Raw genomic sequence first — 26666 nt, forward strand, 5'->3', positions numbered from 1 at the left:
GGCCTATAGGCCAGTCAATCTAGCTCAAAAAAGGGCCAAAACTTAAACTAATTGCAATAGTAATGGTTCATACTTTTTATTGATCCTTAAACCCTCCTGCATCACATATTAAAAATCTACCCATTTATATTTAGTGGAACATACTTTTATTCAAGGTCAAAGGTAGCAATTTCCAATGCATTTTGCCATTGAGATTTACTAGTGAAATGGGTAAAATTTTAAACTATAGATATCAAATTGAAACTTTCACAGTTGTTTACTCACATTAAGGCAAAGATTTTTTGTATTGCAAGTTTTCTGAAATGTGATGTTTAGATATGCAAATGAGACCAGTTTTACTTAAATATGCAGTAATTTGCATATATTTCTAGAAAACTAAATCTGAACAATAGGTACAGTCAACTTCAAAATAATTGCTGAATTTTGCTTCTATATTGTATACCAAAAGCCTATGCAAAGGGAATATTTGATATCACTTCATATCACCTCAGAAATGAGGAAATCAAGTCCAGTCAAAATCAATGCGTTTCAATGGAAGTACATTATAGAACAAATGATTGTCAATGATATGGTATGATGGAAGTATCTCAGTGCATGCCAACTCACTTGATATGTTGTCTAAAGGTCAATATCTTCCTTATGTGACTTGGCATGTGACTTGAGATACTTCCATCATACCATATCATTGAAAATCATTTGTTTTATAATGTACTTCCATTGAAACGCATTGATTTTGACTTGACTTGATTTCTTCATTTCTGAGGTGATATGAAGTAATATCTAATATTCCCTTTGCATAGGCGTTTGGTATCCAATATAGAAGCAAAATGCAGCAATTATTTTGAAGCTGACTGTACCTATTGTTCAGATTTAGTTTTCTAGAAATATATGCAAATTATTGCATATTTAGGTAAAACTGGTCTCATTTGCATATCTAAACATCACATTTCAGAAAACTTGCAATACAAAAAATCTTTGCCTTAATGTGAGTAAACAACTGTGAAAGTTTCAATTTGATATCTATAGTTTAAAATTTTACCCATTTCACCAGTAGTAAATCCCAATGGCAAAATGCATTGGAAATTGCTACCTTTGACATTGAAAAAAAGTATGTTCCACTAAATATAAACGGGTAGATTTTTGATATGTTAATTAGATATGCCTATGGATCACAAAAAACTTGGAATGATTACTATTGCAATTAGTTATGGGTCAAACGCTAGATTGACTGGCCTACTACTCTTATTGCAACAAAGCGTTCTTATTCTTACCTGAACATTTACGTTTGTGTGAATTCTGATCTCCAGGTGGTGGAGGATGAATTTCACTTTGTTTTTTATTGTCCCTTATACTGCAACCTAAGGAACTCATTGTTTGAATCAATTCAGTTAAAAAATCCTGATATATTTTGGCAATATGAAGGAGAGATTTTGTGCTGTCTGTTTGAATATGATGTTTTTGCTTTGGCAAAATGTATAGAAAAGGCCTGGTATTTGAGGCAAAGTATTCTCTACCCAGTCTGATAAGTTGTCTTTCTCTGTATTATTATTTTTTTTTGTTATGTTATGTTGGGTATTCTATTTGTATCAGTTTTTAAGCACTTTGAGTTTGCTTTAATTGATGCATCAATCTGGGATCGAACCGGCGATTTCCTAATTTTTCCTCTCTTCCTCCCCCCTCCCCCTCAGACTACAGGAGGAAGTAAGTTCACTGCCTTGAGTTGGAAGCAATACTTAAAGTATTTATTTAGCTTCTTTTGATTATTTGAGGTTAAAACATCTTGTTTACACTGAGTTCCGGAAGCCTAGTTGGCTCCACAGAGAAGAACAGCAAGACATACAACTGGCATCAAGATAACGATATTGTTAATCATGTAACCTGGACATTCAGAGCCCGGATAGCTCAGTCGGTAGAGCATCAGACTTTTAATCTGAGGGTCCAGGGTTCAAGTCCCTGTTCGGGCGGTGCAATTTTCCTGATTGGTCTTTCAGAACGCTGCCTACGTGTCCCGTGATCATAAGAAAGATAGTCACTTGGCTCTCCCAGCACAAGAATGAACAGTGTGAAACTTAACTCAATGGTGTGCATGAAGTTAATCTGAATTTACTCTACACGTACTGTAGATAATAGGCCTACCTGTTCTTACCTGAAAAAAAAAAAAAATCAGTTGGAACATGCTATAGTACCCAAATCAACAGATACCCTTTCACTTTTATCATGATCATTTGGAACACTGCAGCTTCTCATGCGCTGACACAATCTGACTTTAAAATTGTATTGTTTTTGTGACAAAGTAGAGCTTAAAATCCTCACAAATTGTATAATAGACCTCTAAAGTTTGCTTACAGAAAGGATCCAAATCTAATATCTTTGCCCATAAGGACCTCAGCACCAACTCCAATTTCCTCAGAGTTTCTCTACACAATACATAACTAAAATCTGTCAATTTCTTTTGTTCGATTCTATTGTTTTCAGTCTTTTTTCCCTTGACTGTTTACACTCTAAAAGGCCTCATCATGGATAATGCTGTGTTTCACCCGAGGGGGTGCTAAAATCAATTGTTTTATTGTAAATTGTACAATAAAAAATGTATTGTTTACAAAGGCCCCATCACATTACAGGCGGCATGCGCTGCGCTCACCGCTAGAATGCTCTTGGTTGAGGTAATGTTCTAACGATTGTTGTTGTGGTTACCGCTGGGTTCCGCGCAAAAGACCATTGACTTACAGCGCTCCGCAGACAAGTTCAACATATTTCAACTTTGACCGGTACGCGCAAGAGTGGCAAAGCGCAAAAATGCCGCTATACTGAGCGCAGCGGCAGACCAGTTCTTGCGCGTTCTTAGCCTCTTACCATTGTATGAGCTTCAACTTTCTTTACTCATTATTTCCAAGCAATAATGAAAATCATCAAAATAATTATTGTGTATTTTTGGAAATGTATCATGAATATAATTGATACAATAAAAAATGTATGCATGTGTATAATGTAAAATGGCATGTACCTTAATCACTTCTTTTTGTGTTTAGCTACAGTCTGGACTGTGCAACAAGGTGATTTCCTCATATTAGCTACTTTATAAGATTTTCTAATTTCTCAAGTCATTGTGTTTTGAGGATTGAAATGCTGATGTTGACCTGGCTGCTGCCTGGGCTTATCGTAAGCTGCTGACATGGACATGCGCACGCGCGTGCACGCGCGCACACACACACACACACACACACACACTAAACTAAACTGCACATACTACTAAACATACCATTAACCACACATACCCAGTTGTTAGCTGTAATTGTATAACTATTGTGTGACTATCGTATGTGATTTTTGCAACCAGCTAACATGTGAATATAAGATGCAAGTGACATTAGTTGAGTGTAAATGAGACAGTCCTGAAGCTCCCCTCGGGGATGATAATTGTTTTGTGTCCGCCACTGAGCCAGAGAAAATGACCACACTTACTGATGCACTGATCTACCTCATTCTGATTTTTAGAGGGCATATTTCACTTACTGAATTCAAAATACCCTGGAAGTGCAGTGGGATTTGAATAGAGATCATGTTGAAGCATTTACTTAAAGTTTTTGGAGATCAAGTTGCTTGTCACTCTTCCAGCTTCAACCTAGTTTCCCCGGCTGTGGGCTCAGGAGTTGGGACATCGTTCATCACTAGAGGGGAGGGCCACATCACTGCAGTCAGATTGTGGGAGATCACTAGCGCACATATGGGTGAGGCAAATTACTCATGAATCTGTGTGTGAGTGATCATAACCACTGAAGGACCAAGTTTCAAGTCTCAATTCATTATTTGTACCAGATGAGCATGTTGCAGCAAACATAAAAACATATAGCCTACCGCACATGACAGACAACAACAGTAGCCTTCACAAAACATTTGACATAGTCATGTGAACAAGGTACCAATATTTTGAATAAATAGTTAAAAAGATCATCTGGAAGATCCAATCTACTCTTTTGAAAAATCTGTCATTACTTTTTTTTCTGAAAACATATTATTTAAATGATAGTATATATTTGTAATATATTTTTTAAAAACATGTAGTGTCTAACATCATGGTGAATTATTGATATTTATTTACCTAATTCCAATCATTGTTGTCATATCTTGACATAAGTGTAATATTTCTGTCTGTGATATGTGAGCAACGATGCATAACAAAACGAATGCAATTACCATCTGCCTGCTTTGGGCCTTTTCACTATGGGAAACTATCAAACAACCAGAAAAATGTTTCTGTATCATCAACACGCTCAGCACCTGCACTTTCCTTGCACCTGTCTTGCACATTTGTCTGTAGATCCCTGGATGCATATTTATTAAGAATATAAATATGTTTTGAGACTTGTCTAAATTGTGACCTTCTGTGTGCTACTCCTTCCTGGCTGTTTCACTCAGCCTCCAGGTTCGTTATGGGCGCATATCTGAAGTTTATGGCGGCACACTTGGCACCGCCCTTGAGATTGAGCTGTTTGATGACGAGAAGATTGTTCGAATCTCCGGCAAATTCGTTTTCTACATCCAGTCTATCATGATCATCACCAACAGGGGGCGCTCTATCAATGCTGGACAGCCACTTGGGCATTCCTTCGACGTGTTTCTCTCCCATCCAGAGGCCGAGCTCCAATTCCTGAGCGGCAGGCACTTAGGAGGCCTGACCTCTATCTCCGCACACTGGGCAGTGCTGGACTATCAGCAGTCTAGTCCCAAAGTAGATAAATAGCCCTGGATAAAGATGCGGTAGGCATTTTTGAGGAAAAGTACTTCAAGTATTGTTTCTGTAAGATTTTTAGATGCTGAATCCATTTCTGCCGTATAACAAGTTGTAAACATCACTGTTTAGGTATAAACAATACTGTAAAAACAAAATGCCCACCAAAAAAACATTAATTTATTGCAGTTTAACCCTATAATGCCTGAGCCAATAAATAATGGTCAGGAGAGTCTTTATTAGGCCCTTAATCAAAATGTAAAAAAAAAAATGTTTGCAAATACGTTTTTTTTGTTTGTATCATATTTGATACATTGGGCATTACACACACGTTGGTCAATAACAAGAACTTGGACATCTGTAAGATTTTTGGTCATCCATAACATCCAAATCTTTCTTTCTTCAAACAGCCTTTTTTTCATCAATTTCTTTCATTTTGCAATGAGATAACCAGGCAGAAGCATTACTTCTAATATAACTTTCCTCATCATGCTCTGTAAGCTATTTGGAGTCCAATTTCTATTTTACACTTCACCATCTGTCTCTACATGGCCCTGTATGTCACTCAAATTGCCATCAAGGAATTTCAGAACATTTTCAGTAAATAACTTTCTTTTATCCCTCTGTAAATTAGCCATAACATGGATTTTTAGGAATTTTGAATAAGGTTTATGAATTATTTGTTGTAAATATCACATTTTAATCTGTAAATTGTGCAATTGATTAATTAAAAACACTGTATTGTTGACTATGGAAGACATAATACTCATATAACATCCAAAAAAATCCCCCCCAAAAAACATGACCACTTACCTGCTGTATCAAATGTGATACAAACATTTTTTGCTCGATTTTACACCAAACTACATTTTAACATTTTAAGTAATTTTGAGTTTTTTGAACAAAGTAATATTTCATTTTAACATATTGTAGTATGTAAAGGTAAATCTCACCATAAAATCATCAGATTACCAATATCCTTGACCTTTGCATAACCATCAGGGTGCTAATGAGATTCCGCCATTTTCAATTGTAACAAACCACTTGTCAGAATTGTTATAATGCAAAAGATATCCAACAGGGGGCAAAAGACAAGCAACAGATTGTATACAACTGGGTTTTATGCTAAGTTTATATCTCATATGATGCAATGGGTCTCAGAAATGCATGTATCAAATATGATACACACGGCAGGGTGCACAATTCACATATTTGACAATACAGTGAGCATCACTGGCTGTGCACATGGAGAAGACATGAAGAGAGGTCTTTAGTAAGTTCAAGCTTGGCCCTAGAACCACCAGGTTGTTCCCAGAACAGAGACTCCTACAAGCAGGGATGAACAAACAGTAGCCATGTTACCTCCCCCTGCATCAGGTCTGAGTATATAGGCCAACTCTGTGCAGAGGAACCCAGTGCAGAGGAACCTCTTGAGTCTTGACCAAATCCCCTGACCTGGAGAACCTAGCCCAGGGGTCGGCAACCCAATATGTTCAAAGAGCCATTTTGGACCAAAAAAACAAAAAACAAATCTGTCTGGAGCCGCAAAAAATGAAAAGCCTTATGTAAGCCTTATATGAAGGTAACACAGGCTGTAAGTGTATATTATCTATATTAGCCTACTATCAAAATGACTAAGTAGGCTACAACGAGGCTACATAATGAGCTTTCATGATTAAATGTTTTTCCCTACAGCGCATCTCGGAGAGAATGACACACCACGTGACTACTCCGCTGGTGCTTTAAGTTCAACTTCGTGTAATCACCGTCCGTGAACCGTTGCTTTCCACGTTTTAATATCTCTCAGGTTGCAACAAAATTTCTCCAGAAGTAGGCTACTGCAATCACACTTTTTCTCTCAGTCCCAACTGGGTAGTCGGCTGCAAATGTAGCATGCCTTCCCTGAAAATGTCTTTCTAAATGTCTCTCTTTTTGTTGTTCGCCAACTTCTCATTACAAAGCAAGCAAACATGCAGGCAATCCTTCCGCAATGGCAATGAAAGCAAATGATTCGGTCATTTCTGCCTTAAATTCTCTGATCTCATCGGCTATCTTTCTCTTTTTCCCTTTGGGATCCATGCCATGGCCATGCTGACACCCGCCGGTTTGTTTACAACCACAGCCACCTGCATGGCACGGCGCCGCCCTGAAACGTGTGTCGCAGGCAGGGTTGGGTAGTAATCGAATACATGTAATCTAGATTACGTAATCAGAGTACAACAAACAAGTAACTGTAATCAGCCCAGAATACAATACAAAAATGTGTAATCAGAATACAGTTACATTGTTGGGGATTACCTGATTACATTTCATCATGCAAACAATTCAACTTTTTTGATGATAGCCTAGCCAGTGTTTTAATTTGACAAAAACAGCTCATTCGTTTGCACTAGATGTCATTATCATCCAATTGCCTGTGTAGCTTCTTGGAGGAACCGTCAACGTCAGCCAACCCAGATAGCAAAATCAGATTGGCAAATAGTGCACCGCTAGTTGCATGCCACTTGTGGTTCACCGTTGGACCACCATCTCTTGAAATTAACTTATCATGAATATTAAGAAAAGACATTAAGTGTTATGAAAATTATGGATGGAGTAGCCTATAGCCTAACTGAATAAATGAAAACCAATAGTGAAAAAATATTGAGGCAACTCGCTAGTGGACCACCAGAGAACCGATGATCAAAACGCCAGCGGACTGCCAGGTCTACCCCCCGTGGGCTGACAGTGGTCCGCCAGTCTCTTGCTATCTGGGAATAGACCCGTTCCAGTCGGGGGAAAAAACATTCAATACTTCGCCACATCTATGAATTAAAGACAGTGGAGAATAAGATTGTGTATGTTGTGTAGCCTACAAGTTGTGTAAAAAGTAATCCTAAAGGAATCAGATTACGTTACATGTTTTGGGTAATCCAACTGATTACGTTACTGATTACAATATTTGCCATGTATTCTGTAGTCAGAAATCCATTACATTTCAAAGTAATCTGACCCAACCCTGGTCGCAGGCTATCAAATCTTCGTTGACAGAAATGTTGAACTTTAATATTTATTATTCACATTTTTACAACATTGGAAAACGTTAAGAATGTTTGTCCTGATACAGAAACCATATTAAAACAAACAAACAAAAATCCCCCCATTCATTTTCATACATTTTTGAAGACGCTCAGGGAGCCACCAGGGTTGCGCTGAGCCGCATGCGGCTCCAGAGCCGCAGGTTGCCGACCCCTGACCTAGCCTATCTCCCGTGTCCAAACTAATGAGGAAAATGAGGGAAAATCCAACCGTTTTTTTCCGACCAATTTTCTTTGTGAATGAATAATCGTAAATAAATAAATGTTCCTCACCCATTGTTCAGGCATGCATTTTTTTTCCAAAAAAAATATTGAGTTCTAAATCACTTAACCAATAGCCTAAGTGAGGCAAAACACATCAGGGACACGTAACATGACCATTTAATTAGGACGGAAAGAAACAATGTCCCCAAGGGGTGAGTTACAGGCTAAAACTGTGTTTTAAAAGAAGTCCTTGAAAGTCCTTGTTTTCGGCGAGGATCTGATTTTCATGTAAAGCTATTCATCATTATTATAGTGTTCATATTATAGCGACTTGAAATCATTGTTTTATAATGAAAACTGAAAAGCACTTACCATGAAATTTCTCGATCTTGAATTCGCCAGATTCTCCATGTAATCGCAGTGCCATCTAGTTGTGTAATGAAAATCTAGCCTATTTTACATGCGATTTCCAACAACACAGCGTTAACGTCCTCGTGCACCACTGCAGAAAGTGCAAGGATAGCCTACAAAGAGCCGACTGATGTGTTGTTTGAACTTAACATGGTCTTTTTTTCAAGGTCACCTTTTTGGTATGTAGGCTAGGCACGTAAAACTATTTGATCAATCAAAACTGTTTTCTTTGCAACAGATAGCTAGTGCTAGTGGAGAACCATACTAAATAGCAATCAGAGAAGTTCAAAGTATATCAATGTACATGAATGATCAAAACTTTATTTCATACTGCTTGTACAATCAATATTGTTTGAAAGCTGTATCCCCGTTTTGTCAGTAGGGCTGTTGATTTCAAAACTAAAATATTCTATAGCAGAAATATGAAAGCAGTTAGGGATGATGGCATTTTGGTCGTGGCTAACTGTTAGCTGCCTGATCGGAACTACAGTAGCCTACCAAGAGTTCTAAGCACCTTTATTTGCTGACTTTGAACACATCCTACAAGTTTCCAGCAGCTTGTTAATGAGGTTGGCCACCCAGGCTGTGATCCTCAGACATCATAGATTTCATCTATATATGACAGTCTTTTACAGCAGCCCATGTCTGATTTCCTTTATAAAAAAAAAAAAAAAACGGGTGTTTCGATATTCCGCCAGCCAGCCTACAACAAGAAAAACTATCATACGTCCCGGAAACATTCTATTTTTATCAACAGGTGGTTGTTTTCGTTTTGCCATGCATTGTGACGTTGCATTACATATACGTCATAATGCCACCAGAGTATATAAACCAGGATCCAAATAAAAATGTTCATTTACAAAATACTGATGAAGAAATAGCCACGTTTCTGTACTGGTCAGGAAATTAACTCGTAGGCTATTCTGAACACTGGGAAGAAACAGGATGGGCCGCTTCGATTCTTTGGATCTGGCGAGACTCCCTGAACTTCCAAACGACACGCTGATATTGGCCAAAATAAGAGGAGAAGTTGTGCCCAGGCAGCTACGGAATTTAAGGACTTGCGATTACGTGGACCTTCCCCGTGACCAGGGGCTTGGAGTTGCCCCTAGCCGCGTTTTCAAGACTCCACCTGAGACGCTGCCAAGAGCTGTGAAGAAAGATCAGGTAATTAGCCTATCTGTATTTTCTGGTACATTTGGCCTTATGTCATCAGTATTTATTCATGCATTTGTGCTTCATCACTTGTGCATCTTCACCGAAATAAAAACTTACACGATGGACTCTTCTTAGGTTCTTCAGCCTATTCAGGTTCCACCTACTCTGCATTTCTCCTACAAGACTAATTGGGAGGATTACCTTGGGCCTTTTGACATGTAAGTTACACAGCAGAGCACAAGCACATTCAATACATTACCATTGAGCAGCTTCAGTTTGATTCAATGTGTGTCCTGTTCTAGGGGCGTGACTTACGCCATCAGTATTTATCACTTTGCCATGAAAAAATGGCAAAGGTGCCTGAGAACCGCGTGGCTGATGGACAAGGAGGCAGCTGGCCATGTCTGGGGACTCCTGGCACTTGTGTACCGAGAGACCAGAGTAAGTGTTGCTCCGCACCAGAAATGGCTGCAATCGAGTGTGTGCGCGTGTGTGTGCGAGACAGAGAGAGAGAGACAACAGAGAGAGAGAGAGATTATTGTACATGACACGTGTCTACATGTCTCTTTTAGAAATGTATTAAAGATTGTGCATTAACCTCTTTTTCATAATGTGTTTCTAGAGTGTGACAGGGCAGGACATTGTCAAATTGCTCATGTCAAATCCAATGGCCTTTGAGAAAGATGAGAATCCTCTCTCCTCTGGCGAAGGACACCAGGCCCTTGTCAACCTCATCATCTTTGGCAAAAAAGAAGTAAGACTTGCTCTCAGACCCACAGCTGTGATTGATGGTAGTGTAGACATGAAAGAGATCTTCATGTGAACAAACTAACACACAAGCAAAATCAGTTCCCTTGTTTGTGTATATTGGATTGGGTGTAATTGCATGCAATGTTATTGAATATTGACTATTTGCCCTCTGATATAGGAAGCTGAGCAATTAGCCAAGAGGGATGCTCTCTGGGACCATTGGGTCATACTGAGGGGCTTTGCCAAAGGCGAATGCGATGCCATTATTATGAGGTAAAAATGCTGGTGCTTTTAAGAGAGCCCTGACCATGAATGATACAAATCATTCCTGTTGCCAGTTAGACAAACCTGCCTTTACATGATGTCTTTGTTACATCCATTCATTCCATTAGGCTTATTAAACACCTCAAACCGAGTGACCCCATGAAGACCTATTTCCAAATCTTGGCGGGGACAGTTCCAGCAGCTTCTTGTGTAAGTGTTGCTTGTGTGCATATGTGTGTAAGTGCGTACGTTGCGGGCGAATATTGTGAATGGATAGTCTCCACCTGTCAGTCGGTTGACCTAGGTGTGATTTGTTAACCCACAGCTGCTAGTCATCAAAGTGTCTGCTAAAGTTTGCTCAACTTAAACTTTATTTGAAAAAAACAAAGCAAAATTGTGCTGAATCTGGCTGCGTTGCTGTATGGTGCAGACAATATTCTCTGTACTCATACATTTGTGCTTCATTTTGACATAAGAGATATGATACATTGAGAATTGGACATTTCAATGAAATACCCCTTTTTACAGGAGTGGGGCAATAACAGCTGGGGTGACTGGCGCCCTCACCTGGCCATGGTTCTTTGCCATCTGAACCAAAACGACCAGAAGAAGGAGATCATGGCAGCAATGACAGCATCCTTGAGTAAGATGACACGAATCAAAGATAATTATAAATTATATCATGCTCACCCTCAGAAAAACATTAATCCGAAAAAGGTTCAATTAATATTGTTTATCTTTTCCATGCCAACTTCAGAATCACATGGAAGGCCCAACTCGGCATTTCTCTGTGATATAATAATGCATTTGCATTGCGGCATGTTTCTGGAGGTCTCCGAATCCAGCATTAGGGAAAACAGCAGGTAAGACAAATACAAGAAACACACAATCTGTAAAATCAGCACTTGAAACAAATACATGTGACACACAGTTGACTTACAGTAACCATAACCAAACGCCATTGTACCTTGTGGATCAAGAGGTAAGACAAACCTCAACAAACTTTATCCAAAGTAACTAAAACAGAATTGTTTTTGATATAAGTATTTCTTGTATGGCCATGTAATCACCATAGTGGACCACTCCTGACCAGGGCAGAAGTCGAGAGGGGGGAGGTCTATAAGTACGTGCTGGACCTAAGAACAGACCAGCCGTTCATCTCAAAGTATCAGGTTTGTTCTCCTTTCTTATGAAATAAATGTCTCTTTTGTATTCATGTCATGCTTACACTATGGACTATTTACCAGGCAAAATGCAAACTTGCAAACAATAATACAGATAGAAGGAAGTAGCCCAAATGGTCCAGGTTTACCTTCTCTCATTGTTCTCAGAATTACAGAACAGTGTACTCCAGAATGCTGTTGCGAGCTGGCTACATCCAGCAAGCGCTGCATTTCTGTGAGTCAGCGGGAACAACACTGTTGTACTCTGAGGAGGTCAACCATGGATTTCTGGAGGACTTTGTGAAGGTAAGGGTGTGCTGTCTTTTCTCATCGTTGCGCTTTTCTGAGCAGGCCATGTCTTTGCCTGCCTTTGGTGTTGTTTTCTGGTGTTTCAAATTGTCACTGTGGTTGACATGGGTTTGTGTGTGAATGTGTTGCAGCTTTGCTCAGAATTCCACAGCAGCCAGCGGGACTTTGTTGCACCCAAGTGGATGGATGTCCTCAGGGAGATGGCAGAGAAGATCCTTCTGGAGAAACAGCACGGGTGTGTTATCATCAGGGCACCTATGAAGGTCAGGGCTGTAAAGGCTAAAGTGGCCACAGAGCAGCCTGACACGGCCTCCACCTCTCCTGGCCATCAGTCTGGCACTGCCACCACCACCTCATCTCCTGACCAGTCCTCTGATGACCAGTCTGGCACTGCCACCACCTCATCTGATGACCAGTCCTCTGATGACCAGTCTGGCACTGCCACCACCGCTGCTGGTCCCCAGACTGACTCTGACACTGCCACCACCTCATCTCCTGACCAGTCTGGCACTGCCACCACCACAGCTGGTCTCCAGTCTGGCCCTGCCACCACCGCTGCTGGTCTCCAGTCTGACCCTGACACCATCTCTCGCGACCAAGAGACCAAACCTCAGAAAAAGAGGAACAAGGTATGCATTTCTCACAGAAACACTGACCTAACATGTTTGAAAACATCTGCCGTCTTGTCTGACTATTAATCTGTGACATTTGTTTGACCTCAGGGATGCTTTGGATGGCTCAGCTGTTTCAGGTGCTTCTGCTTCCGTAGGAAAAAGACCTATTAGCACCCGTCACACAGGCTGAGAGAGAGAGAGAGAGCAGGGCCAAAGAAAGACAGGGACTGAGATACTCATCTCAGACTCATTATTAAAACAGAAAAAGATCAGAGTGTGCTGTTTTATGTCTTGGTGCAAATAGGAATTACCATAATTCAGAGTCAGTTGTTACACCTTTCTAAAATAGTTATAAACATAATATGAGGCCTAAATTGTTTGTTCAATCTCCAATACACTCATGTATTTTTAAGTATACTCTTTCGGTCATTTGCCTTCATTATGAAAAGTGATAGGAAGCAAGTGGAAATTAGATGGTGTGGGATCAGGAAATAACTGGTGGTTGAATTTTAACCTGGTCCCTCTTGGCCCAAGAATGTGGTACGGATGTTGTACAGTGGCATTTGCATGTCTGTTGGTTCCAGAGAAATCTGACATGTGTGCTTCCTGAAGGCTACATGATGTTATTGACATCTATGGTGTCTACACAGACCGTTTGGTTGTTGCCCCTAGCATGCTACGATGTGAAAGGATTTGACATGTGTTACAATTATTATTGGGCAAACCATATCGCCAGTGTTGGAGTGAACATGTAAGGAGCAAAATAGATAGAGAGATAGAGACTTTATTGATCCCCAAGGGGAAATTCAAGGTCCCAGCAGCTTAAGACACCACACACAATATACACTACAATGTAAACAGGATAATACAAAGCAAATCAACAAATCATTATGAATGAAAGAGCGGTAAAATACTAAATACTAAAGATAAAGATGTGTATGAATGTACTGAGGATTGGTACCGTGATCCAGTATGAGGTGTGTGTCAAGTTGGTAGTGCAAAGTCCAACAGTGCAACAGTGCAAGGTTAAAAGTCTAGTGAGTGACCAGCAATAAATATGTACAGTAAAAAAATGTAAGCATAGTAATTTAACAGTACTAATATAAATATATGAACAACTAAGATAAACATAAGAGTAATATAAGAATCAAAGCAGCAGTGCAAGATTAAGTTAGATATGGGTACAGGTGTCAGTCATTGGTCAAGTATATGGACCACATAAGAGAAGGTAGACAGAACCGTAATTTCCGGACTATAAACCGTGGCTTTTTTTCCATACTTGTAACCCTGCGGCTTATACAACAGTGCGGCTAATCTGTGTGTGTTTTACAACTAGGGGCCACTAGGCTTCTCAACCTATGGATATTACAGGTCACGGTCCAACACCTGCGGCTTATAGTCCAGTGCGGCTTGTATGTACACATTTGTTTTTTCCCCTAAATTTAGCTGGTGCGGATTATATTCCAGAAATTACGGTAATATAAGAGTTGTAGCGGCAGTGCAAGGATAAATTTGATAGGATGAAGGTATTAGCCATTGGTCAAGGGTGAAGTTAGCCCACAGTCCAGAGGGCGGGGTTGTGCATGTACACTAATGCAGCCACTCAGTAAAGTAAACAGTGTCAACAGTACACAGTGTTGTACAGAAATGCCATGTAAGTGTACAGGAGGGTGGAGGTGCAGCTATGCTATGCATAGAAGTCCAACTCTCATTTTCCCTTTAGTGAAGCATTGTAGAATTGTATTGCCATGGGAACAAAGGACTTCCTCAGTCTGTCTGTTAACACTCCACCAGAAACAAATGAGCTCCTGAATAGCCTTCTGTGCATATAGCCTTTTCGCTTGAATGGGCCATCCCAATGTTTGGAGGTCTATTAAATCTGGCATGTGTGCCTTCCGAAGGCTACGTCATGTTATTCACATCTACCGTCACTGTTTGTGGACAGAGCAGTATTTACCAGCAGGTGGCAATTAGGCAGAGAAGGCCTAACTCAGGGGTCGGCAACCCAATATGTTCAAAGAGCCATTTTGGACCAAAACAACAAAAAACAAATCTGTCTGGAGCCGCAAAAAATGAAAAGCCTTATGTAAGCCTTATATGAAGGTAACACAGGCTGTAAGTGTATATTATCTATATTAGCCTACTATCAAAATGACTAAGTAGGCTACAACGAGGCTACATAATGAGCTTTCATGATTAAATGTTTTTCCCTACAGCGCATCTCGGAGAGAATGACACACCACGTGACTACTCCGCTGGTGCTTTAAGTTCAACTTCGTGTAATCACCGTCCGTGAACCGTTGCTTTCCACGTTTTAATATCTCTCAGGTTGCAACAAAATTTCTCCAGAAGTAGGCTACTGCAATCACACTTTTTCTCTCAGTCCCAACTGGGTAGTCGGCTGCAAATGTAGCATGCCTTCCCTGAAAATGTCTTTCTAAATGTCTCTCTTTTTGTTGTTCGCCAACTTCTCATTACAAAGCAAGCAAACATGCAGGCAATCCTTCCGCAATGGCAATGAAAGCAAATGATTCGGTCATTTCTGCCTTAAATTCTCTGATCTCATCGGCTATCTTTCTCTTTTTCCCTTTGGGATCCATGCCATGGCCATGCTGACACCCGCCGGTTTGTTTACAACCACAGCCACCTGCATGGCACGGCGCCGCCCTGAAACGTGTGTCGCAGGCTATCAAATCTTCGTTGACAGAAATGTTGAACTTTAATATTTATTATTCACATTTTTACAACATTGGAAAACGTTAAGAATGTTTGTCCTGATACAGAAACCATATTAAAACAAACAAACAAAAATCCCCCCATTCATTTTCATACATTTTTGAAGACGCTCAGGGAGCCACCAGGGTTGCGCTAAAGAGCCGCATGCGGCTCCAGAGCCGCAGGTTGCCGACCCCTGGCCTAACTAATGACATCAGGCCAAATCAGGTCAAAATCACTTACTTGTATACGGTCTGTGAGTGTATGGCCAGTTGAAATGTACGGCTGTTGGTTAGATTTGATATTCAATAAATGTTGTCAGTCATTACTTATCTGTCTGGTTTCATTTCTTTTCCTGTTAGTGCATTTTGGACATCTGGACATCTTCAGGCGTGGGCACTTCCTGAAGGCTAAGTGACGTTATTCACCTTATTCATGGAGCGCTCATTGTGTAAACCAAAAGAATGCCGGGGGTATGTATACTGACTATATCATTAATGCATTTTTGCCACCTATTGGCGAATGCATAGAGCACAACAATCCTATGGTACTGTATGTGTACCCTGTAGCCTCGTTCTGGTTTAAAATGGCCGTTGCGTGAATAAGGCAAATTCACCACTGCTCTGTTTGTAGACTGAGCAGCTGGGTCAAAATCATCACTTGAAGATGGTTTACTATGAATATATGGCCAGATAAATATGAATAAAGAGGCCAAAAGGGATTGTGACTGATGTGATGATGGGGCTGGGGTGCAACTGTACTGCATTTGTAACACATTCTTGGGCCAAGATAGCCTGGGTGTTCCCATACTGCCTTGTTCGGTGATTTCTTTCACGCTGCTAAGGCAGTCTGGAAACTAACGCCCACATTTTCGCTGGATGTTGGCGACCAATCACAGAACAGGGGAGAAAGCAAGACCATGATGAGCAATGCACCGACGCATTTGATAGACATCCGTGGCGCCCAATGAACGGATCTGGGCATTTTTTCAAATACGAGAAAATGAACGTCTGGTTGCCAGACCACGTCTCATTTGAGAAGTGGTAGGCGCTAGCCGGGCTAGGGCCAAGAGGGACCAGGTTCAAATTCAACCACCAGTTATTTCCTGATCCCACCCCATCTCTTTTCCACTTGCTTCCTATCACTTTTCATAATGAAGGCAAATGACCAAAAGGGTATGCTTAAAAACTATGGCTGTTAATCTATTAAATTAATCCAATTAATTACATAATTACAAACATGGAGGTGTTTAGTCGCTTCTAACTTCATCTCTGTTTGGATCCTAATGAATGCATTGGGCTAGCTAAGTGCTGTGAAAGTTGCGCCGCGCACCAGAGCCAGTGAGTGCACGCATTGAAACGTGAGAGGTATGTATCAACTCGTCTTAATTAAAGAGGAACTATGCAGGATTGGCGATTTCATCTCTGGTTTCGGTTTCGTTTTTAGTTTTCTCTGCAGAGCTTCCCCGACAGCTTTAGCGTGTATATTTATACATATATAGGCTATATATAAATTGCAAGCGTAGTTCTTCTTGTTCCTTACGCGTCTCTGACTTCCAGATGTAAACAAGGAGCCATCGTCTGCAAGGTTACAATAGCGGATAGGGACACTGGGGGCGGGAGGAAATATTACTGTTTTCGATGAAACTGGTCAGTCAAGCAAAACAACGATTTCTGAGCGATTTTATGACTATGAAAAAGTTGTATAGGGTCTCTTTAAGGGAATAACATAGTTTAATATAAAAAGTGTTCCTTTAATGCAAGGAACGTCTGTCTGTGTCACTCTGTCTGTCTGTCTGTGGCACGCATAACTCTTGAACCACTCATCCAACTGCCCTAACATTTGGCAGATGTATTGCTAATGACATGTGTGTTTGCAGTGGAAAAGAGTTTGCAGCATCCTGGCAGCCCCTCCAGTAGTTAAACAATGAATCAATCAATCAAATCAAATCAAAACAATGAATAAAATATAAGATATCTGTTCAAATCAATGAATAAACTGTTTGTAACATATCTGTTTGTAAGAAGTTATAACTCTGTGCAACAGCGGCCACTGTAACCAAGGGGGCAGGCATATTCCCGGAAGTAGGAACACGAAATGAGCTGGTGATCAACGCTCTGCTAACTCCCATGGACGGCCATAGATTGCAGATTTGTTTGCGAACCCATAACTTCATGTAACATGTGCCCTGTGTCGCCCTTATAGCTTCTGTGAATTCAATATAGGGTATCGAAGGCAAAACTAATTCACTTCTTCCTCGTATATAACGTTGGTTTCTCGTAAAGAAGTATAGTTAGCATGTCGGTTGGAGGGAAGCTAACGTTCGAGGGGAGATTTCCTGTAATGTTTGGATAAGAAGCTGAGTGAGCCTGCATGAAAACCATGACGGAAAGTCATTCGCAAGATCAGTGAAAATGCGTGTAGCCTACGGTAGCCTACTGTTTGTAAGGGTAAAGCATTACCTAGAGGCAAGTAAACATAATAATAATATTAATATTAAACGAACGTTAACAATTTCAGAGGTTTTCGATCTATCAGACGAGTTACAGCAATGTGCAGGATGGCAAACGTCACAAAGTGAGTACGAGTCTGCGCAGTACGACGGAAAGTAAAGAATAGTAAAAGTAAAACAAATTTGTTTCAGCCCCCTTCTATTGAGAACAACGGAGTCTGTTTGTCCATTTCTTTTAGGTCTATGACTGTAACCGTGCACCTGAGCCGTACCGCCATCTCCTGACAGAGCTGTCCAGGTCGTCACCAATGTGTGCTCTATTGCATCCCTGTGGCGATCTGAACCAGCTCGTGGAGGAACTCAACAGTGTGACGCAGGGGGACCTTACCACCCACACTGCCACAATGCACAAGCTGCATTTGCACTGTCCTCTAATATGGCAGCTGGTGGCAGATGTGGGTGGTTTGAAGGAGGAGATGTTTCCCCTCATACGTGAGATGTACAGGGTGGCCAAACAGGCTTTCATCGGCCAAAAAAAGGAAGCAAACACCACCTGTGTTGTTTCTGGGGAGAGCATCGTCCAGTGGTTTCCTCATCTCCCCCTGAAGAGACCAAAGAGGAGGTTTCTGTTGGACGCTCCCAGGAAGCTGGAGGGTCCCACTGATGGGTGTAGATATTCTGGACACCATTCCACCCTGATCCCAGGACTTTTTACTCTTTTCTGCGGCCATGGTGAACAAGCTTTTTTTCAGTTTTCCGCAATGCTTCTGAAATGCAAATTATATTTTTTAATAAATAAAATATGTTATTCAGTCTTAGCTGAAATAATAATATTACAGTAATGCCACACTGTTTAGATTTAACATTATCGTTCAAACAGCGGGCTGTTGAAAAAGCATTTACATACTTTCACCCACCTATTAATGTCACATCCCGCTTTACGTTTCTTGTCTTAGGAGTGTGCTATGGGTTCTCTGTTATGGAGAGCAGTCACAATCTTGAAGACCAGGGTCCTGTAACTCGAAAAATCAAACTTAACTTTACGTTACGCATGGCTTACGAACTCGTAAATCATAACGATCCGGGTGTAACTGAAACTTGTCGCAAGTCACACGTGAGATGCACGCAACTTAAACTGTAACTCGAAAGAGCAACCACTATAAATGTTGTAGTAACGAGGGAATCAGCATCCGTTTTCCCCCTGACAACTTGAAAATGCTGTTCGTCCAAGCTGCTCTTACAGCTGAGGAATGGAAGCTCTTACAGCTGCCTAATGAAATAACTGTCACTTCGGTAGAGGGATTAAAAAAAAAAAACATTTTGTTCTCAAGCTGACGAACACAAAGATACATTCTAGAAAGAAGATTTGGGACGTGTAAACAGAAACCGTAAACAGCTGGGTGAGGAGCACACAAGACGCGACTATAAATTGCAGGAAACGAATGCTCAATTGCTAAAATAACGGAGGCGAAGAGAATGCAAGAGGGCAAGCATGAATGCAAGCGACAGCCTTGGTTATCCTAGGTTGTTCAGACACTTACGACAGCGTTACGTGTGGTATGAAGCAGTCGTAACTTTTGTCCTAAGTTACGTTACACGTAGACTTGCGAATCATTTGAGTTACATGCGTATCTTTTTACGATAGGCTTAAGATATGCGTAAGGTCTAAGAGCAGCTAACGTGTGCTTCGAGTTACAGGGCCCAGATTCCAAACAGGTGAAGTAGACTAAACATTTTTAAAAACAAAGACACAGTGGAAATATTCCTGTGAAAGTAAAGGAAGTAATTGCCATTGGTTCTGTACTCTCTACCGTATTTTCCGGAGTATAAGTCGCACCAGTCAAAAAATGCCTCATGAAGAGGAAAAAGCCATATATAAGTCGCACCTGACTATAAGTCTCAGGGCCAGCCAAACTGTGAAAAAAAAGTGTGATTTATAGTCCGGAAAATACGGTAATCTGTAATTATGTAAATAATAAGTGCGTCCGATAGTCGGTTGTATTGGCTTGAATTCGTATGCACTAACAGGTTGTCTTTGTTTCTCTTGGTCACACAGGCTAACTTTCGGAGACTAATTGTTTTTTTCAGCTTCACCGAAGATCAATTTGGTTTGATATTGGATAATCGACAGAGATTCAAAATAAGGAACGGTCTTTCATTGAGTATCCGAATATCCAATATCAAACCAAATTGATATTCGGTGCTAAAATGTTAGCTAGCTGAAGTTGCTGCTATGTATAGCAGGGGTCTCCTAACGTTAGGACTAAGGTGCTGTGTCCACCAAATGCGTTTTTTTACGCTGAGAGCGCCCTCAAACTTCTTTTCTCGGCGCTTCGAGAAGTGTTTATTGTTGCTAAGTTACAAAAACCAGAGACGGTTTATTACGAGAAGTGACATTGACGAGCCCGGCGCTGTTCTAAAAGTTGAATAGATTTCAACTTTGAGCGCTCTGAGCGCTGCGGTAAAAAACGGTCAGCGCCAAGGGCGCTCAGCGCTGTGAACGCTGAGCTACATAGGCTCCGTTCGAATCGGGTAAAACTGCTGCCTTCTAAGATATCTAACTAGAGAGCAAGGCAGTGAAGGCCGTTCGAAATCGAAAAAACGATTTTCGCTGCCTTCTAAGATATCTTAGAATTCCCGAATAAAGGTCCATTTTGAAGGCAGCATCGATGTACACTTCAAGCTGCCTTCTACCCATAATCCTTTGCGGCCACGTCTGAATCTCTGTGAAAACAAAACAAACATGGCTGCCGATATCGGTAAATGACTGCCGAATCTGTTGAAATGTCATTTGTGTGACATTATTTAGCTTGGATTTGTGTAAAGTAGATTGAAAATAAACAATTTACTACCTGGTTATACCATTGTTGTACCCACTAATAACGCCTGGTCTGATATATTAGTTGCCAGTGAAACTATTTTATACCGTTAGCCTGCTAGCTTACGTAGGCTAATTTAGTTTTAGTTAACGTCAGGCTTTTACTAACGTCATACCGTAGTGTTAACCAAAGATTCTCCTAGGGTTACGCTCCTTTTTTTTGCTACGCTCATTTTTAAACGACGCGTTTAATCTAAACCCAGCTAGCAATTACACGCGGGCCGCTTCCGTAAAACCTCCGGCGCTGTCGGCTGAGTTGCGGCATCGGCGCCCTGCTAGAAATTAGGAGCGGGCCGCTTCCGTAAAACCTGCGGCGCTGTCGGCAGAGACGCGTCCTCGGCTGAGTAGTGGCAACCACAATTGGGCCAGGTCATTTTGGCACCTGCAGGCCGCTGCTCGACAGCTGTTAACTGGGCGCTCGGCTCAGACCCTTTTTACCAGTATGAAGCCGATTTCAACGGCTACTGCAGCAATCGTCAAGCACGCAGTCAGCTCAAGTCATCACTGGAGTGTGCATAACTTTGGATGAGAGAAGACGCTTGACTTCTGCTGATTCTGCGAAATACGGTGAACTTGAGGTAAGTCTTGTTTTAACATTCCCTATAAAGCATCAACAATTGAGTTCCCTTAACATTTTACAAACTACTACATTCGTGTTATTACTAATGACATGTTGACCCACTTTGTCCGCGAAGTTCCTTCGTCCTATCCCTCCAGATGAAACGAAAAGAAAGAATTCAGAAATGTAATTCAATTAACAATCAGACAACAACCGAAAATTCTTAATCATGCCGGATTAAAGTATAGGATATAAAGGTGGGGATCAATAAGGTGTAACGATAGCTGTTTAGCTCAAAGGTAAACATTGGCTAAGGGGCTAACTAGCTGGGGTGTTAGCTCATATTTCCTTGCAGCTTGGATGCAATATATGGGTTATTTACGAGCTCAGTCTTCGACTTGTGGAAGAAAATAAATTGGAACAAAACTAGGCTACTGACTTATTTCATTTTTATTCTGAAAACTGGTGTCTCGTGTCTCTTTCTCATACTTTTGTACTGGTCCAGTAGGCTAGCATATTACGGTTACAGAGACGTGCTACACTGAATCAACTAGCTATGCTGCCGTCTTTTTTTTCTCAGATGCAGTCCGCCGGAATTCCCTGACTAAAGACTCCACAGAAAAGCTCTTCAGCACCAGGTGGATATAGCTGACCTCCGACAGAGATGGTGAAGCCAGAGCAAACCGGTAGACATCGTAGATAAGTTTCAAACTCAAATGTTAGACTAGTTAAATGTTTCAAAGTATTTGAACTGTTGGTTTTACATGAATGCTGTGATATAGTCCAATAAAAATGCTTTAAACTTGAAAACTGTCTATGATTTATATGCAGATTAGGCATATCTTGTAGACCTGCTTAGCAATTCTAGTATATTAACTTGACACGAATGGAAATCAATAAAACCCAGACAATGAACTGGACGGGGGGCTTTACATCGGGGTTCCGCAATAGGGCCTCATTACAGCCGAGCGCTCGGAGAGCAATCGGACCTAGATTCATGCCGAGGATTGGCCGAGTGTTTTCGCCTTAATCGGGCCGCGTTACAGCCGAGCGCTCGCAGAGCAATCGGTCCTAGATTCATGCCGAGGATTGGCCGAGTGTTTTCGTTTTAATCGGGCCGCGTTCGGCCCGCACAATTTTTGCTGCCTGGGAAGTCATGTCTAGTTAGAGAGCTCTCTATTTAGGGAGGGAGGCAGTAGGCAGCTGCCTTCCGATTCGAACGAAGCCATAGACTTTATATTGAAAATTGTCGCCGTCGGCGCAAAAAACGTGTTTGGTGGACACAGCACCTAACGGTTCAGTTATCGTTTGCAATCATTGCTCTTGTAGCTGCCTTGATTTGAGAGTAAAGTTAAATGACGTTATGACTGCATATTACTGCTACCGGACGAACTGATACCCAGCTGCTGACATCACGTGAAAATGGCTGATTGAGGAGTTTTGTAAAATATACACGCTAAAGCTGTAGGGGAAGCTCTGCAGAGACATGCACATATAAAACGAGCGAAAACGAAGAGCGAAAGCAAAACCGGCGATGCAATCGCCAATCCTGCATAGTTTCCCTTTAAAGGCTGGCTTACATCGTATGATTTGGTCTGTTTTAACAGTAGGCGACTAAATTTCCAAAATCGGGCGGAAATCATGGGAGTGTAGTGTAAGGTGCCAATCTTAGCGGTTTTAAGTCCGTCGGAGTCAGTCTTTTTCTAGTTTTGCCGTTACGACAATATTATCGGAAGTCTTTTCAGTCGTGGCTCATGCAAGTAGGGATGTGAACATTAAAAAAACATTTGTGACCTCGCTCCAACACCAAACAGGAAGGGGCAAAATAGGGCGACAGCTGTAGCCGTATATGATTATTTGCTATTTCATTTCTTATAAATTATTAGTCAAATTATTCTACGTGACAGAACAGCTCTATATCTGTTAGGGATGTCACACATGAAACAATGCTGCAGAAACGTGAAAAATGACTTTGATATGAGTAGGCTATCGTATATGAGTTCCTGTTGATATAAGTGCATGATGGAAATAATTTGAAGGAATCTAGTACCAGTCTTGTAAATACTGACCCACAGTCTTTGCAATATCCTAATCTGTGACTAGAAACTCGATGAATAGGGAGGGAAAGTGAAAACAAGCGCCCCAAGCGGTTGCGTTCCTATCGAAGAGCAGCTCCAATGTTAGGTCCCATAGACCGACTTTTCAAATAAATACTACGCAGCTATACCGGCGATCTTATCCACCAAAAATATTTTTCAGTCTGCATACGGTAATAATCTACCAACTGTAAAAATATCAGACCCTATTTCGCCTTATTTTTTTAAAAAAAAACCCCATAATTGCTCGTTTCATTTCATAAATGGACTACAACTACAAGTGACGTGACTTTACACTTCGACATTACTCACCTAGCATGGTTTGTTTATTAGCCTGTTACCTAGTTGGTTAGTTGGTAGACAATCACACTTACTGCCAGCTCTTGTGTGAGTAGGAGCACAACACAAGTTATCCCAACATAAAGGTAATAACCACGCGGTTTACATCGCTCTCTGTTATTACAAAAATATGTAAAGCCAGTTAAGCAAATTGCCGTTTTGATCTGAGATGAAGCGCCCAAACTGGTGACGTCAAATGCTACTGTAGCTATTGTAGTTCGTTATCACCATGTTACAAACAAATTCAAAACAATTAAACTGATCCTAAAAAATAAAGTATGACCACTAGAAGCAATAGAGCTGACCTAAATGCATAGCATATTGAAGGCATTTAACTAAGTTCCCATCGTGGGCCGAGATATATTTTTTCTAAAAGAAAATCCCATCCACTACCGCTAGCCTCTAGGAACACAACCACTAGATGGCGATGAGATTACTTTCCCTCCCTATTGTCTTTAGATGTGAGAGGGTCTGAGACTTAAGTCTTTCAAAAATCGTTCCCAAATTTTTGCAAAGTCTGTCAATGTAAGGTAGGCTTAAGACGAGGCACAGCAGGTGAAAACATCGTTTTTGGATGCAGCGGTCAATTTTGAGCTAGTTTGCTACCTTAGCATGTATTCTATCACCCTACTACAACAAGGTCTGATTTACACATTTAAATGTTTATTTCATTACATTTTACTACTGCGTCTACTCGCGCCTATATAGATTTCTCGAAAACATGCGCACGCACTCAAGGGGCAGAAAGCACCATGAACACAGTAAGCAGCTGCCCAGCAAGCAAATAACGTTCTGCTAACTTTAAGTAACGTTAGCTTTTGGTTCCCCTGAGGTTAGTTTTTCAGTAACCTACTAGTAACGTTTAGAGAACATTATCTCCGGCTTGTAAAAAAATGAACGTTCCCCTAACGTTTTTACAACTATAAATAGAAACGTTATATTATGGCTGAATCCCAGCAAGCAAATAACGGCACGTTAAAGCGTTAATATCATGTTAACTCATCAATCAATTAACGGCGATAATTATTTTATTGTGCATTAAAGGAGAATTCCGGTGTGAAATTGAGCTTAACTGTACCGAAACATGTTAAGGTGTACTCACACGTGTTTTAGACGCACTTTCACTCACCCCCAGCATTCCGAACTCCTCCGTTTTCAGCCTAGCTTACAGTAGGCTTGAATCTATTAGATTGGGCATTACGTAGCCTATGCAGCTAAATCGCTATTTTTAAACCATTAAAAAGGTTCCAAGTAACTCCACACTGCATTGGTAGACTTCTGAGGGTCCTGACATTTAAAACGAGATACTGAGAACTTTGGAAATGCACAGGAAGTTTATTAAAAAAAAGACTGTTTACAAGCAGTGCCTTCATAGAATCTCTCCGCTGGGCGCCATCTTGGAATCAAGTCGCGATAAGCCGACTGACGAGCACGAACGAACAGGAAGGACAGGGGAACATATTGCTAAAGTAATTCCATAGGAAATATATAGTTATACTGTCTACATGAGCATGATGAGTAACAAAGCTCAAAATGTTTGCAATATGTCCCCCTGTCTTAACTGTTCGTTTGTGCTCGTCAGTCGACTTATCGCGACTTCACCACAAGATGGCGCCCAGCGGAGAGATTCTATGAAGGTACTGCTTGAATAAACAGTCTTTTTTAATAAACTTCCTGTGCACTTCCAAAGTTCTAAGTATCTCGTTTTAAATGTCAGGACCCTCAGAAGTCAACCAATGCAGTGTGGAGTTACTTGGAACCTTTTTAATGGTTTAAAAATAGCGATTTAGCTGCATAGGCTACGTAATGCCCAATCTAATAGATTCAAGCCTACTGTAAGCTAGGCTGAAAACGGAGGAGTTCGGAATGCTGGGGGTGAGTGAAAGTGCGTCAAAAACACGTGTGAGTACACCTTAACATGTTTCGGTACAGTTAAGCTCAATTTCACACCGGAATTCTCCTTTAATGCAGTTTTTATTATTTATTTTATTCTGTAAAAGGCTGTTGCTCACAGGCGTCTCATCACGCATTGAAATTCCATAGCCTACATTCACGAAATCAGGAGATGTGCAACAGAAATGAGAGAAGCCACTGGCTGCAGCAGTGCAAAAGCAAGTCACATGTTCACGGTGCGTGTTGTCACACGCACGCCTAATGTTTATGTTTTGCGCTGGTTTTGCGGCTACTTTGTTCAAGTGGCATTGATAAGTTAAACAGTTCTACACTAACGTTGTTGTATGGAAAGAAAACATTAGCCTTGAGTATTTTTATATTCAGTTGTAAACAAAGACATCTTCCTATGTAGCCCAAGCTGTAAATGGACTGAAGTTCGCTCTAAAGATCTAATTTTATCGATTATGCTAACAGTTAGCATTTCTATGGGATTTCTCATAGACATAAGCTAACGCATTAGTTCTATTCTGTAACTTGGAATGATAGCCTACATGACTGCACTCTAATAAAACATTGAAGGACATAACTGAAATGTACTCTGTTCTGCTTAGTTTTACAGTAAAAGTTTGAAAAGAATTTCAGCATCAGAGTTTCCCTTGGGAAATTGGTTAGCCCTATATCCATTCTAATGTAGCTGGTTAGTGATTAGACTTCATCATTACCACACACAAGTGGGGGCAGAATTACAAATGAGTCATAGAGTAACAATTGCATTGGTTGATTTGGTTAGAAAGTCATAGGTTGGTAATTGATTATAATAGTAATGTTGCTACTCAGAAATAATGAGCTGTGAAGTAACTCAGACTTTTAAAAAACATTTTTTTAAAGGATATTGACTAATTATCGTTATCGTCATAGTCACAAAAAATATCGATATATTATTTTTTGCCCATATCACCCACCCCTATAGGCCTAAATAAAAAATAATGTTGACATTATACCAAGCTAGGCTTATTACAACAAGTATTATGGAAATATCTGACTACACCCACTGT

At 40.7% G+C, this 26666-nt stretch overlaps 1 protein-coding gene and 1 non-coding gene across 2 annotated transcripts; both read left to right on the forward strand.

The window, feature by feature from the left end:
* The first annotated feature begins 1891 nt into the window (after window positions 1-1891).
* On the forward strand, window positions 1892-1964 carry trnak-uuu (transfer RNA lysine (anticodon UUU)). Its single transcript has one exon. It is a non-coding gene; the product is annotated as a tRNA-Lys (tRNA).
* Window positions 1965-9323: 7359 nt separating this feature from the next.
* Window positions 9324-12887, forward strand: LOC134071017 (protein transport protein Sec16A-like). Its single transcript, XM_062527581.1, has 12 exons — window positions 9324-9588; window positions 9715-9797; window positions 9882-10020; window positions 10202-10333; window positions 10508-10602; window positions 10722-10803; window positions 11122-11236; window positions 11351-11456; window positions 11669-11765; window positions 11925-12062; window positions 12197-12694; window positions 12788-12887. The coding sequence occupies exons 1-12, from the start codon at window positions 9367-9369 to the stop codon at window positions 12848-12850; spliced, it is 1770 nt and encodes a 589-aa protein (XP_062383565.1). The 5' UTR covers window positions 9324-9366; the 3' UTR covers window positions 12851-12887.
* Window positions 12888-26666: the final 13779 nt, after the last annotated feature.

This window comes from Sardina pilchardus, chromosome 23 (genome assembly GCF_963854185.1).
Source record: "Sardina pilchardus chromosome 23, fSarPil1.1, whole genome shotgun sequence".
In the NCBI taxonomy this organism is placed as follows: Eukaryota; Metazoa; Chordata; class Actinopteri; order Clupeiformes; family Clupeidae; genus Sardina; species Sardina pilchardus.